At 49.6% G+C, this 13,041-nt stretch overlaps 2 protein-coding genes across 2 annotated transcripts; one reads left to right on the top strand and one right to left on the bottom strand.

Moving 5' to 3' along the window:
* On the bottom strand, positions 1–5,453 carry LOC114592298 (uncharacterized). Its single transcript, XM_028720364.2, has 3 exons — positions 4,531–5,453; positions 2,481–2,607; positions 1–821 (listed from the first exon to the last, which is right to left on the bottom strand). Exons 1-3 carry the CDS (start codon positions 5,170–5,172, stop codon positions 55–57), a joined length of 1,536 nt encoding a protein of 511 aa, XP_028576197.2. The 5' UTR covers positions 5,173–5,453; the 3' UTR covers positions 1–54.
* Positions 5,454–6,169: 716 nt separating this feature from the next.
* Positions 6,170–12,737, top strand: LOC114591097 (uncharacterized). The gene is made up of 4 exons (XM_028717765.2): positions 6,170–6,254; positions 7,485–8,224; positions 9,754–9,883; positions 11,967–12,737. The coding sequence occupies exons 1-4, from the start codon at positions 6,170–6,172 to the stop codon at positions 12,551–12,553; spliced, it is 1,542 nt and encodes a 513-aa protein (XP_028573598.2). The 3' UTR covers positions 12,554–12,737.
* The last annotated feature ends 304 nt before the right edge of the window (positions 12,738–13,041 follow it).

Genomic DNA, 13,041 nt, shown 5'->3' with positions numbered 1-13,041 from the left:
TTAAGGCAAAATTATTTTATTTTACTCCAGCCTCTTAGAACAGAGTCTGGCTGCTTATGTGCTGGCGGGAATGATCTGATGTGCAAGAAGTTTCTGCTCGTCGCTGAAACTTTTCCCACAGTGGATTCTCTGATGTCTAGTGAGGCTGGATTCAAAAGCAAAGCTTGCCCAGCAGAATGGACACTTGAATCTTGCGTCCCCTGCATGGACCCTCCGGTGCCGGCTGAGACTTGACTTGTAACTGAAGCTTTTCTCACAGTCCACACACTTGAAAGGTTCTTCCCCTGCATGGATCGTCTGATGAATAGCCAGATTCGAGCTCCGCCTGAAACTTTTCCCACAATCGACACACTTGTGTGGCTTCTTCCCGTGGTGGAGCCTCTGGTGCCGTGCAAAGTTCTGGCTGTGGTCAAAGCTCCTCCCGGACATGTGGGGCTTTCCCCCCGTGTGGATCCTCTGGTGCGCAATGAGGCTCGTGCTCCAGCGGAACCTCTTCCCGCAATCCGGGCACTTGTAGGGCTCCTCTCCCGTGTGGATTCTCTGATGTCGGAGAAGGTTTGACTTGCGGCTGAAGCCTTTTCCGCAAACACCGCAGGTGCTCTGCTTCTTCTCCAGCCGCGGTTTCTGATGGGCCGGGAGCTCGTAGAACGCTCCAAACTGGCTTAGCTGGCCGGCTACGGGTCTCTGGTTCCACATCTCCGTTCGATTCACCCCCTCGAGGACGTCTTCTCGGTTCTCAGTGTCAGCTTCCTCCTCTCCGCTCTTAATTCCTCCCGACCACACCTCATGCGATTCCCAATCCTCGGTTCCCCAAGCATCATCTGTTGGAATAAAATAATAATAATAATAATAATAATAATAATAATAATAATAATAATAATTTATTTATACACCACCCATCTAGCTGCGCTTCCCCAGCCACTCTGGGCGGCTTCCAAAAAAAATTACAATACTGTAATACATCAAACATTAAAAGCTTCCCTAAACAGGGCTGCCTTCAGATGTCTTCTAAAAGTCTGGTAGTTGTTGTTCTCTTTGACATCTGGTGGGAGGGCGTTCCACAGGGAGGGCGCCACTACCGAGAAGGCCCTCTGCCTGGTTCCCTGTAACTTGGCTTCTCGCAATGAGGGAACCGCCAGAAGGCCCTCGATGCTGGACCTACAGCAGAAGTCCCATTAAAGGAAGAATGGATACTAAAACTTATGGAATATGCCGAAAGAAGAATGGAGGATGAAGCTGATGGACTATGCAGAATCAGGTAAACTAACAGGAAGGATTCGAAACCTGCGGGATCAGAGATTCTTCGAGGACTGGAGTAAATATATGAACTATTTGAAAAGTAATTGTAATGAACAGATTATGCTAGTAGGATTGCAAGATGTTTTGTGAGGTGGAGTATTCAAAATATTACAAGAAAGACTATGAAAAGAGTTATTAGTTAAGGATAATTAAATGCAATATAAAAATTAAGGAACGCAGAATAAGTTATAAAGAATGGAAAATCATCAGAGGTGTCAACGGAAGTCAAAAACATTGTATAAGATGAGAAGATAGGTTGTATGACTGTTGGAACTGATATATTTAAAAAATTTTAAAAAATGTATATAAAAAAACAAAAAAACCTTATGGAATATGCAAAAATGGCAAAACTTAGTGGGAGAATAAAAAAATCGAGCTGACAAACTTTTTATAAAAGAATGGAAATGGTTTATTGAATATTTACAGATAAATTGTGAACAGATAAAACCATTAGCAGGATTATTGTAATAACCTGCAGTTTTATAAGGGTATATAGTTACAGTAGATAATTAAAGGAGCAAATTAAATGAATTTGGATATGCAGAAGATATTAAGCAACCGCAGAAAGAGGGGGAAGGAAGTCAAATTTTGAAATGTTAAATTAATTGTGAAACTAATGAAATGTATAAATTTGAAAAATATAAATAAACTTTTAAAAAGGACAGAAGAGAAGAGAAGGGAAAGGAATCCTATTGGGTCAGCTGAGACACCAGCACCTTATGGCCCCTTCCAGCTGGTCTTAAGAACAGCTTTGTAACTAAGTTGTGTGTTGTCCTCTTCCCTCCTAAACCCTCTTCCTTTTGTGCCATGTCTTTCAGACTGTAAGCTTGAGGGCAGGGGCTGCAATGTTAACAATCTTTGTAAGTCACTCTGGCAACCTTTGTAATCATGCAGGAGTGCTTGGCTGCCTGTCGTTTTTTTCATAGATTCGTAGAATCTTAAGAGATGGTAGGGACCTTGTGGGTCATTTAGTCCAACTCCCTGCAATACAGGAATCTCAACTAGGAATCTCAGTCTCCTCCTCCCTCCCAATCCCTCTTCCTTTTGTGCACTGTCTTTCAGATTCTCCCATTACAGATCTCTGTTAGCCACTCTGGGGACCCTTTTCAGCTGAAGAGAAAGGTAAATATCCTTCAGGTAAAGGAAATAAATATTTGAAATACCACACTATAGATGCTGACCCAGAGAAATGGCATAATCTCCGCTCTCCTGTTTGATCTCCCCACGGAGGAGGCCCTGTCCAGACTCAGATGACGCCTGTTCCTCTTCATCATCAGGAAATTTCAGGACTTGGGACAGGCCCGACACCTGAAATAGTTGGCAGCGTTTTCAGTTTGTTTTGCAAAGGTCTCTGCCGGCTAAGAGAACTCAGTCTATGCTTCTTCACTGAATTTAAAAAACTTATTCTGCCACCTTTCAGGGCAGAGGCTCCCTGAAATATACTCGGAGTCGAGTGTGGATTTCATGCTCTTTATGCAGCTCATAGTAGTGAGGAATGGAGGTGAGGGACACGGGTGGGGCTGTGGGTTAAACCACAGAGCCTAGGACTTGCCGATCAGAAGGTCGGTGGTTCGAATCCCCGCAACGGGGTGAGCTCCCGTTGCTCTGTCCCTGCTCCTGCCAACCTAGCAGTTTGAAAGCACCTCAAAGTGCAAGTAGATAAATAGGTACCACTCCGGCGGGAAGGTAAACGGCGTTTCCGTGCGCTGCTCTGATTCGCCAGAAGTGGCTTAGTCATGTTGGCCAGATGATCCGGAAGCTGTACGCCAGCTCCCTCGGCCAGTAAAGCGAGATGAGCACCGCAACCCCAGAGTCAGCCACGACTGGACCTAATGGTCAGGGGTCCCTTTACCTTTACCCTTTAGTGAGGAATGGCAGTTTCCCCGAACTGTCTGCTTTATATACATTATTTACAAAATGGGCCCCACGTGATTGGCTAATTCCGGGATTCTCCTGTAGGCCAATCAGGTTGCGGATTCACTTCCACCTGGAGTTGGATTGGGTGGTTCCTGCGGATCAATAAGACTGCTGCATTCTGGATCCTATTGTTCTAGGACCAATCAGACTGCTGGAATTTGGATCCTATTCAACTCAGTACATAACACCACCCAAGACAGCTAAGAAAAAGACAATTCAAACCATTAAACCAGGCTTCCTCAACTTTGGCCCTCCAGATGTTTGGAGACTACAATTCCCATCATCCCTGACCACTGGTCCTGCTAGCTAGGGATCATGGGAGTTGTAGGCCAAAAACATCTGGCGGGCCGAGGTTGATGAAACCTGCGTTAAACAATTGATTTGTTGAAGTACATATTAGATACAAAAATAAATAATACAACGATAAATGTCTGGGTGGAGATTCAAGTAAGTTGTGTGTATAGAACAAGGTCCACTCACACAACAGGGCTTCCCCTGCCCCTCCCCCCCACAAGCCCAGTGTTGTGTACTGAGTTGAATAGGATCCAAATTGCAGCATTCTGATTGGTCCTAGAACAATAGGATTCAGAATGTAGCAGTCTGATTGGTCCTAGAACAATAGGATTCAGAATGTAGCAGTCTGATTGGTCCTAGAACAATAGGATCCAGAATGTAGCAGTCTGATTGGTCCTAGAACAATACGATTCAGAATGTAGCAGTCTGATTGGTCCTAGAACAATAGGATCCAGAATGTAGCGGTCTGATTGATCCACAGGAGCCACCCAATCCAAGGTGGAAGTGAATCCGCAACCTGATTGGCCTACAGGAGAATCCTGGAATTAGCCAATCACATGGGGCCCATTGTGTAAATAATGTCTATAAAGCAGACATTTCGGAGGAACTTCCATTCCTCCTCACTGCTATGAGCTGAATAAAGAGCATGAAATCCACACTCGACTCCGAGTATATTTCACCCCCCAAATCTGCTCTGGAGGGTTGAGGGAACCCCCTAAACTTGTAGGAGAACGAGAGGAAAGTTCTGCTGTGTGAACAGACTTTGTTCCGTACATGCACATCCCACTTAGCGCCAAGTTGAATTCCACCCTATATGTATAGCTTTTCAAAGGACTGTAGAGTTGGAAGGGAACCCGAGGGTCATCTAGTCCAACCCCCTGCAATGCAGGAATCTTTTGCCCAGGTGCGTCTTGAACCCACAACCCTGATATCAACAATCTCATGCTCTACAAACAGAGCTATCCCAAGGTGTTCAGGTCACCTGGTCCACAGGGCCCAGGTGAGCACACCCTCCCTCACCTGTTCTTCCTCCTCTTCTCTTTGCTCCAGAAGGAGCTCCTCGGCCAGGGCCACCGCCTGGGAACAGGTCTCCGGGCCTCCTTCCTGGACCCAGCTCCGCATCTCCGGCGGCAGGACGGCCAGGAACTGCTCCAGGATCACCAGCTCCAGGATCTGCTCCTTGGTGTGCCTCTCCGGCTTCAGCCACCGGTGGCACAGGTACCAGAGGCGGCTGCAGACCTCATGGGGGCCCTCGGCCTCCTGGTAGCGGAACCGGCGGAAGCTCTGGCGCTGGGCCTCTGCACCGAGGGCAGCTGGGGAGCCAGCCCCCTGCTCTGCCATAATCCGCCTGCCGATGGAACGATGGGGAAGGAAGATTTTGCCGCCACCCCACAGCACAGTCTGTGGGTCTCCCCGGTCCGACCCTGGGAACCGCGAGGCCTTCAGGAACGCCTGCCACTGGGCTTCCCAGTGCCGAGACAACACCCCCTGGGTCGGTTCCTGCTTCATCTGTTCCACGGTCCACCTCAGAAACTGCCCCATGGCGCCCGCTTGGCCTTCTTCCTCGCTCTCAGGGGTCAAGCCCATTTGAAGCCACCGCTCTAACGCAGCTGGGAACTGAAGGCAGGAGGCGGAGGGTTCCCCGGCTCCTGCTAGAGCCATTTCCGCTTGCAGGGAGGATTCGAACGCAGCTCTGTCCCTCACTGGTGTGTGGTGGGGCAGAGGGCAGATGAGGAAGATGGGCCTGCCCTTGGCCTTCCACCCAGAGCTATTTTTCTAGAAAAAGAGGGGCCGGAGCTCACCGTGAACTTGGAAAAGGGTCACCCACATCCCAAGGCATGACTCTTGATCTCAGGGTCATGGGTTAGAGTTGGGTTGGATTAGATGACCCTTGGGGTCATTCCAAACTCTACAATTCTATGAATTCTATGTGGGGGGGGGGACGGGGACTCCTTTCTGATACAATTCAGAAAGAGGGGGTGCCTGCTACTCTCAGGAACTTCCGAAGCTGCCTTATACCGAGTCGGGCTACTGGCTTATTACTGTCAACTCTGACTGGCAGCAGCTGTCCAGAGTTTCAGGGCAGGGAGTCTCTCTCCCAGCCCTGGCGATTGAACATGGGAATTTTCTGCATGCCAAGCAGCACATGCTCTACCCACTAGGCAGCACTTTCTGAGCACGCACCTCATTCATTGCACCCCATGCACCAACCTCCTAGCAATGCAAAAAATAAATCTCAGCCAGGCAGCATTTTAGCTGCAAAGCCGGGCAAGGAAATGCATGGAAGGCTGTCCTCTGTCCTGCCCCACTCCTCCCCTCACATTTTTTCTTGCCTCGCTAGGAATTAAGCCGCGGATGTTGATTTAACCATTAGCCAGCCATCTACCTCTATACTGCCAGCACGGACTGGCAGCAGCTCCCTAGTTTTGCAGCCCTACCTAGAGATGCCGGGGATGCATGCAAAGCAGACGCTCTGCCACTGATCAATGCCCCTTGCTGCTCTCCTGTAGCGATAAAAAGCATTGCAAAAACAGCTCGCTGCTTGGGAGGCTGCTGGTCCTAATGCAAATTGCTCTGTTAGCTTCTGGGTCCGGTCTTTGCTCCTTCAAAGGGTTAAATCCACCGAGCTCCGTTTCTTAGAGCGGCCCAGGAAATTTGGATGGGGGAAGTAAACAATGAGGACAACTTCCTGGGTCTAAGCCCCGCCCTCCTCCTGGCATTAGACTCCTGCAGAAGACAGACAGGTGGGTGATTGAAGCCATAAACTGAAAGCTAGGATCATTCATAGTGGCGTGGTGGAAGGGAATTAATCCATGCAATGCAAAATAGGGAGGGGAAACCATTTAAAAATAGTAGCCGGGCTCAGATTCATTCTACCAGAGCCAACCTTTCTCTAGATCATTTGGAAAAATGAAATGTGAGGGTGCACATTTCTTTTTCTGAGTCTCGACAGGGGCTGTGGGCAGATGACCTGGGATACTCAAAATGGCACTTGCTCAAAAATCCCAGAGTGATCTGAGAGTGATTTCAATACTGCACTTGAAAAATTAGCGCAAATTAAAACAAGGCGATTTTGAATAAATTAGAGTATACTGTGCTATCATTAAAGGCAAAAATGAAAAATAAAAAGTCCCAGAGTGGCCACAGATCTAAAAATGTCAGTAACCTCTACTGCGTAGGAGGCAAATGATAATAATTTATTATAATAATTTGTTATTTATACCCTGCACATCTGGCTGAGTTTCCCCAGCCACTCTGGGGGCTTCCAGTCAAGTGTTAAAAGCAATACAGCATTAAATATTAAAAACTTCCCTAAACAGGGCTGCCTTCAGATGTCTTTTAAAGATAAGATAGCTGCTTATTTCCTTCACATCCGGTGGGAGGGTGTTCCACAGGGCGGGTGCCACTACCGAGAAGGCCTTCTTCCTGGTTCCCTGTAACCTCACTTCTCGCAATGAGGGAACCGCCAGAAGGCCCTCGGCGCTGGATCTCAGTGTCCGGGCTGAGCCAAGGGGGTGGAGAAGCTCCTTCAGGTATACAGGACCGAGGCTGTTTAGGGCTTTCAAGGTCAGCACCAATGGTTTGAATTGTGCTCGGAAACGTACTGGGAGCCAATGCAGATCGCTCAGGACCGGTGTTATATAGTCCCGGCGGCCACTCCCAGTCACCAGTCTAGCTGCTGCATTCTGGATTAGTTGCAGTTTCCGGGTCACCTTCAAAGGTAGCCCCACGTAGAGCGCATTGCAAGTAGTCCAAGCGGGAGATAACTAGAGCATATGCACCATTTCTGGCAAGACAGTCCATGGGCAGGTAGGGTCTCAGCCTGCGTACCAGATGGAGCTGGCAGACACCCTGGACACAGAATTAATCTGCTCCTCCATGGACAGCTGGGAGTCCAAAATGACTCCCAAACAATTCATCAGGAAACTTCTTACTGATCTGTAACCTATTTTATTTCTCTCCGACTTGAGCAGGAGAAATGGCCATGGAGGAACGGAGAACGCGGCTCGTCTGCCCAAGTTTCAAGGTCCCAGGAATCAAAATGGAGAAGCTGGACTCGGCAGGCCCTGGCCAACGAGAAGCAGCAGGAGGAATCCCTCACACCGTTGAGGCCCAGAGTCTGAAGGAGTTCCTTTGGTGGGCTGCTCCTCAGCAGATGAAGCGGGAGCCGGTTTGCTGGGATGCCCAGTGGCAGGACTTCCTGAAGGCTGTGCAGTTCCCTCGCTCTGGACAAAGGGATCCACAGCTGGGGGAATCCACCCTGCAGGCGGACAACGGCAAGGCGTTGGTGGGCACTGCTGGGCGCGGCCCGTGGCTTCTGGAGGAGAGAGGGAGGTGGCTCTTGCCAAGGCCCAGCAGAAAAGCCCATCCAGCCTGCGTTCAAATGGCGTCCAGTGGCCAACGGGACGAGGGGGATTTTGCCAGGACAGAGGCCAACCGCCAGCGGTTCAGGCGCTTCCTCTATGAGGAGGCCACGGGGCCGCAGGAGGCATGCGGGCAACTCCGGCAGCTGTGCCGTCTGTGGCTGGAGCCAGAGAGACGGTCCAAGGAGCAGGTCCTGGAGTTGGTGGTCCTGGAGCAGTTTCTGAGCATCCTCCCCCAGGAGATGCAGGGCTGGGTCCGCGGAGAGGAACCAGTGACCAGCTCCCAAGCAGCAGGCCTGGCGGAGGATTTCCTGAGGAGGCAGCTCAATGCTGAGAGGCTGGAGCGACAGGTGAGGAGCCAGAGTATAAGCTTAATGTCCTGTTTCTTTTTTCTTTCTCTCTTTTTAATTTTTTTTAAAAAAATTATTAGATGTTACAAAAAAAGGAAAAGAAAAAAAGGAAATAGAAACAATACATAGGTAAAGGTAAAGGGACCATTAGGTCCAGTCATGACCGACTCTGGGGTTGCGGCGCTCATCTTGCTTTAATGGCCGAGGGAGCCGGTGTACAGCTTCCGGCTCATGTGGCCAGCATGACTAAGCCGCTTCTGGTGAAGCAGAGCAGCGCACGGAAACGTGTTTACCTTCCCGCCAGAGCAGTACCTTTTTATCTACTTGCGCTTTGACGTGCTTTCGAACTGCTAGGTTGGCAGGAGCAGGGACCGAGCAATGGGAGCTCACCCTGTCGCGGGGATTTGAATCACCAACCTTCTCATCGGCAAGTCCTAGGCTCTGTGGTTTAACACACAGCGCCACCCGCGTTCCTCTAAATTTTATTAGATGTTACCAAAAAAATGGAAAAGAAAAAAAGGAAATAGAAACAATACATAACCATACATAAAAACATACATAATTTTCCAGAATGCAGACTAGAAAAGAAGAAAGACGAAAAAGAAAAGAAAGAAAAGAAAGAAAGAATGAAGAGAAAAAATACTTTTCATAATAATTCCAAATTCATACTTCAAAGATTACAATTTATAAATCCTAGTTAAAATATTATAAAAGACTTCCACCACATTCACCACATGGCTCTTGGTTATCTAATTCACCTTTACATCTGTTTCTTCTTTCTTCGGTATGTTGTATCTAATCGTTTGACAATTGTGAACAGTAATCAGCAAAACTGTTCCAGAAAAGAAGTTCGGTAATATTCTGCCAGAAAACATCGCTTAGTGTAAAATGACAGTAGTTCTTCTTTTAAAACCCCCTCAAAACTTACTTGAATTTGCTTTGCAGAGCATAGCCATTGCGGCTAGTGGCCACTGATAGCTTTCTCCTCCATGAATCTGTCTAATCCTTTTTAAAGCCATCCCAGTTGGTGACTATTAACGTCTCCTGTGAGATTGAGTTCCGTAGCTTAAAGCAAATTGCTCTGCAAATAAGCACCGCGAAGATTGCACAGCCTGTCTTGCTGTTTACCCCAACACCCATGGGAAAGAATGTATGCTCTAGTTATCTCCCGCTTGGACTACTGCAATGCGCTCTACATGGGGCTACCTTTGAAGGTGACCCAGAAACGACAACTAATCCAGAATGCGGCTGCCAGACTGGTGACTGGGAGCGGCCGCTGAGACCATATAACACTGCTCCTGAAAGATCTATATTGGCTCCCAATATATTTCCAAGCACAATTCAAAGTGTTGGTGCTGACCTTTAAAGCCCTAAATGGCCTCGACCCAGGCAGAGGGCCTTCTCGGTGTTTTAAGTATGTTTTAAAGCAGGGTTGTAAGTTTTTCTTGATTTTGCTGCTTTATCTTTTGTAAGTGGCATATGGATTTTATGAACTAAATAAGCAAAAGAGACCCTCTCTGCTCTTTCAGAAACTGGAGCCCTACAAGGAAGTCGTGGTGGACTTCCCCGAGAAAGAGGAGGTCCCGCCATGCCTTGAGCAAAGAGGACGCCTCTTCAGGGAAGCCACGCAGGAGTATATCGAGGGCAGCATGCAACAAGGTCAGGCACTATTATTATTAATAATTTTATTTGCGCCCAACCCATCTGACTGCGTTGCCCCAGCCTATCTGGCTAGTTTCCACCATATACGGAAACATAATTAAACATCATACATTAAAAACTTCCCTACAGATGTTTTCTAATCTCCTTGACATCTGATGGGAGGGTTTTCCACAGGATGGGCGCCACCACCGAGAAGGCCCTCTGCCTGGTTCCCTGCAACCTCACTTCTTGCAGGGAGGAAACTGCCAGAAGGCCCTTGGAGCTGGACCTCAGTGTGGGTTGAACCAGTGTTTCCCAACCGGTGTTCCGCGGCACACTAGTGTGCCGCGAGACGTTGCCTGGTGTGCCGTGGGAGGGAGGCGGGCGAGTCGGGCGGCGAGAGGCGGGGCGGCGGCGGCGAGGATCCGCGTCGAGCCGGGGGCGGCTCCGCGGTGGTGGTGCCGAGGTTTCTCTCTCCATTCTCCCCTCACACACACACACAGGAAATAACACAGGATCAGCTGACAGGACCCGGCCAATGGGGCGGCGGCGGGGCAGCGCGTGCAAAAGGGAGGAGCGCGAGACAGCGGACGAGGAGGAGGCCGGCATGTCCGGGCAGCAGCAGCAACAACAGCAGCAGCAACTCCCGGCGACGGCTCCTAAAGCCCCGGGCAACCCTACTCCCTCACCGGCCTTGGCCGCCCTCCTGCTCCACCCGCCGCCGCCTCCCCCGCCGCCGCCGGCCACCTCGGCCCCGCCGCCGCCCCCTCCTCCGCCCGCTATCGCCGCCACCACCACCACAGCCGCCGCCGCCTCAGCTGGGCCCATGCCTGCCGGGAGCGGCGGCAGCAGCAGCAGCGCCCCGGTGCCCTTCCCTTCCGGCGTGACGCTGCGCGCTGACGTCACGGGGCTGTAATGGTGGTGTGCCTCAAGATTTTTTTCATCAAACAAGTGTGCCTTTGCCCAAAAAAGGTTGGGAAACACTGGGTTGAACGATGAGGGTGGAGACACTCCTTCAGGTATACTGGGCCGAGGCCGTTTAGTGCTTTAAAGGTCAGGACCAACGGTTCGAATTGTTATCACATGGTGCTAATAACCCCAAGTTTGGGGGTTCAATACCTATATGGGCCACCTGTGCAGTTGGAGGTGCCCTGCTCTGCTTTAAACTGTAGCACAGAGTCTAACAGCACCTCTTTAATATTGTTATAGATTTGTAACCATATGGACCTGGCATTTCATGGCAAATTTAGCTTGTCCAAAACAGGCAGAGCACCACCTTCCAGTCTAGAGAAACCAAACACCTCTGTCTTACACAGGAACATAGGAAGCTTACTTATACTGAGTCAAATCATTGGTCCACCAAGCTTAGTACTGTATACACTGACTGGCAGCAGCTGGGGGTGAGATTCCAGTAGGGGACTTTCCCAGCCCTAACTGGAGATTCTGAGTATTGAATCTGGGACCTTCTTTCGCTGAGCTATGGTCCTACAGGCTGTAACTGTGCCCCTGGCGGACCAGGTGCGCAGCCTAGGAGTCATTTTGGACTCAGAGCTGTCCGTGGAGGTGCAGGTCAATCCTGTGTCCAGGGCAGCTGTCTACAAGCTCCACCTGGTACGCAGGCTGAGACCCTACCTGCCCGCAGACTGTCTCGCCAGAGTGGTCCATGCTCAGGTTATCTACCGCTTGGACTACTGCAATGCACTCTATGTGGGGCTACCTTTGAAGGTGACCCGGAAACTACAACTAATCCAGAATGCGGCAGCCAGACTGGGAACTGGGAGTGACTGCCGAGACCATATAACATCGGTCCTGAAAGACCTACATTGGCTCCCAGTACATTTCTGAGCACAATCCAAAGTGTTGGTGCTGACCTTTACCACCACCTCCTCCTCCTCCTCCTCCTCCTCCTCCTCCTCCTCCTCCTCCTCCTCCTCCTCCTCCTCCTCCTTCTTCTTCTTCTTCTTCTTCTTCTTCTTCTTCTTCTTCTTCTTCTTCTTATTATTATTATTATTATCGTCGTCATCATCACTAGGCTGAGTTTCAGTTTGTTTACTCCTGTCCAGTCTGTTACTTATTTCACCCTTTAAAAAATATGTTGCAGGTATTGACCCCGAAGAAAAGCCAGAGAATTGTGCAGAAAAGCCCAGGCAACCCCAACCCGTTGAGAGCTCTTTGTGGGAAGCCGAAATCAACGCTGTGCAGATCCAGAGCCATGCGGGGGAATTCCTCGAAAGCAGAGGAAGAACCCGCGTAGGAGAGAAGCCGTACAAGTGCCCGGAGTGCGGGAAAAGCTTTCTGTACGGCTCGGATCTCATCAAGCATGAGAGGACACACACCGGGGAGAAGCCGTTCGCCTGCACAGACTGTGGGAAACGCTTCAATCAGAGCTCGCACCTCATCTCCCACGAAAGGGTCCACACAGGAGAGAAGCCCTACAAGTGTCTGGCATGCGGGAAGAGCTTTGGTTGGCGGTCGGACCTTGTAAGACATCAGAGAATCCACACAGGGGAGAAACCCTACATTTGCCCGGATTGTGGGAGGAGCTTTAGCGCCAGCTCAGACCTTACTAGGCATCAGAAAACCCACACAGGAGACAAATCCTACAAATGCGTGGCCTGCGGGAGAATGTTTAGCGGGCGATTGCAGGTTGCTAGTCACCAGAGACTCTGCACCGGGGGGAATTGCTGAAACCAGGAAAATGCCCATAGAAAAGGGCATTCTTGCGACTAAACAGTGAGCAGTCTTTTTTGCGTGACAAGCGGGGTATATTTCTTCAAGGAGGGGTCCACAGTAGTCTGTGGTTTGCTCTGTTTCCTAGCAAAATTTTGTACGTTGAATCAAGATTTCTGGTGTGCTTAATAAAAATGACTTTTTTTAAAAAAAAAGCTTTCTTTGCTGAAGTTTTCAACAGAACGATAACTTTCCCCTGAAATCTTGGAACCCGTTGAAAGGACCTCTTTTAGAAGAGGGCAGGGCCTTGAAACATCACCCACACAATGCTTTGTAATGTGTAAATTAAAGCTCAGTTGCTGCCATTTGTAGACTAATTTGTAGACACTGGTCCTGAAAGACCTACATTGGCTCCCAGCATGTTTCCAAGCACAATTCCAAGTGCTGGTGCTGACCTTGAAAGCCCTCAACGGCCTCGGCCCTGTATACCTGAAGGAGCGTCTCCA

Source organism: Podarcis muralis, chromosome 2 (genome assembly GCF_964188315.1).
Source record: "Podarcis muralis chromosome 2, rPodMur119.hap1.1, whole genome shotgun sequence".
In the NCBI taxonomy this organism is placed as follows: domain Eukaryota; kingdom Metazoa; phylum Chordata; class Lepidosauria; order Squamata; family Lacertidae; genus Podarcis; species Podarcis muralis.
Note: the sequence above shows the minus strand (reverse complement) of the source record. Positions and strands in the feature narration are given on the sequence as shown.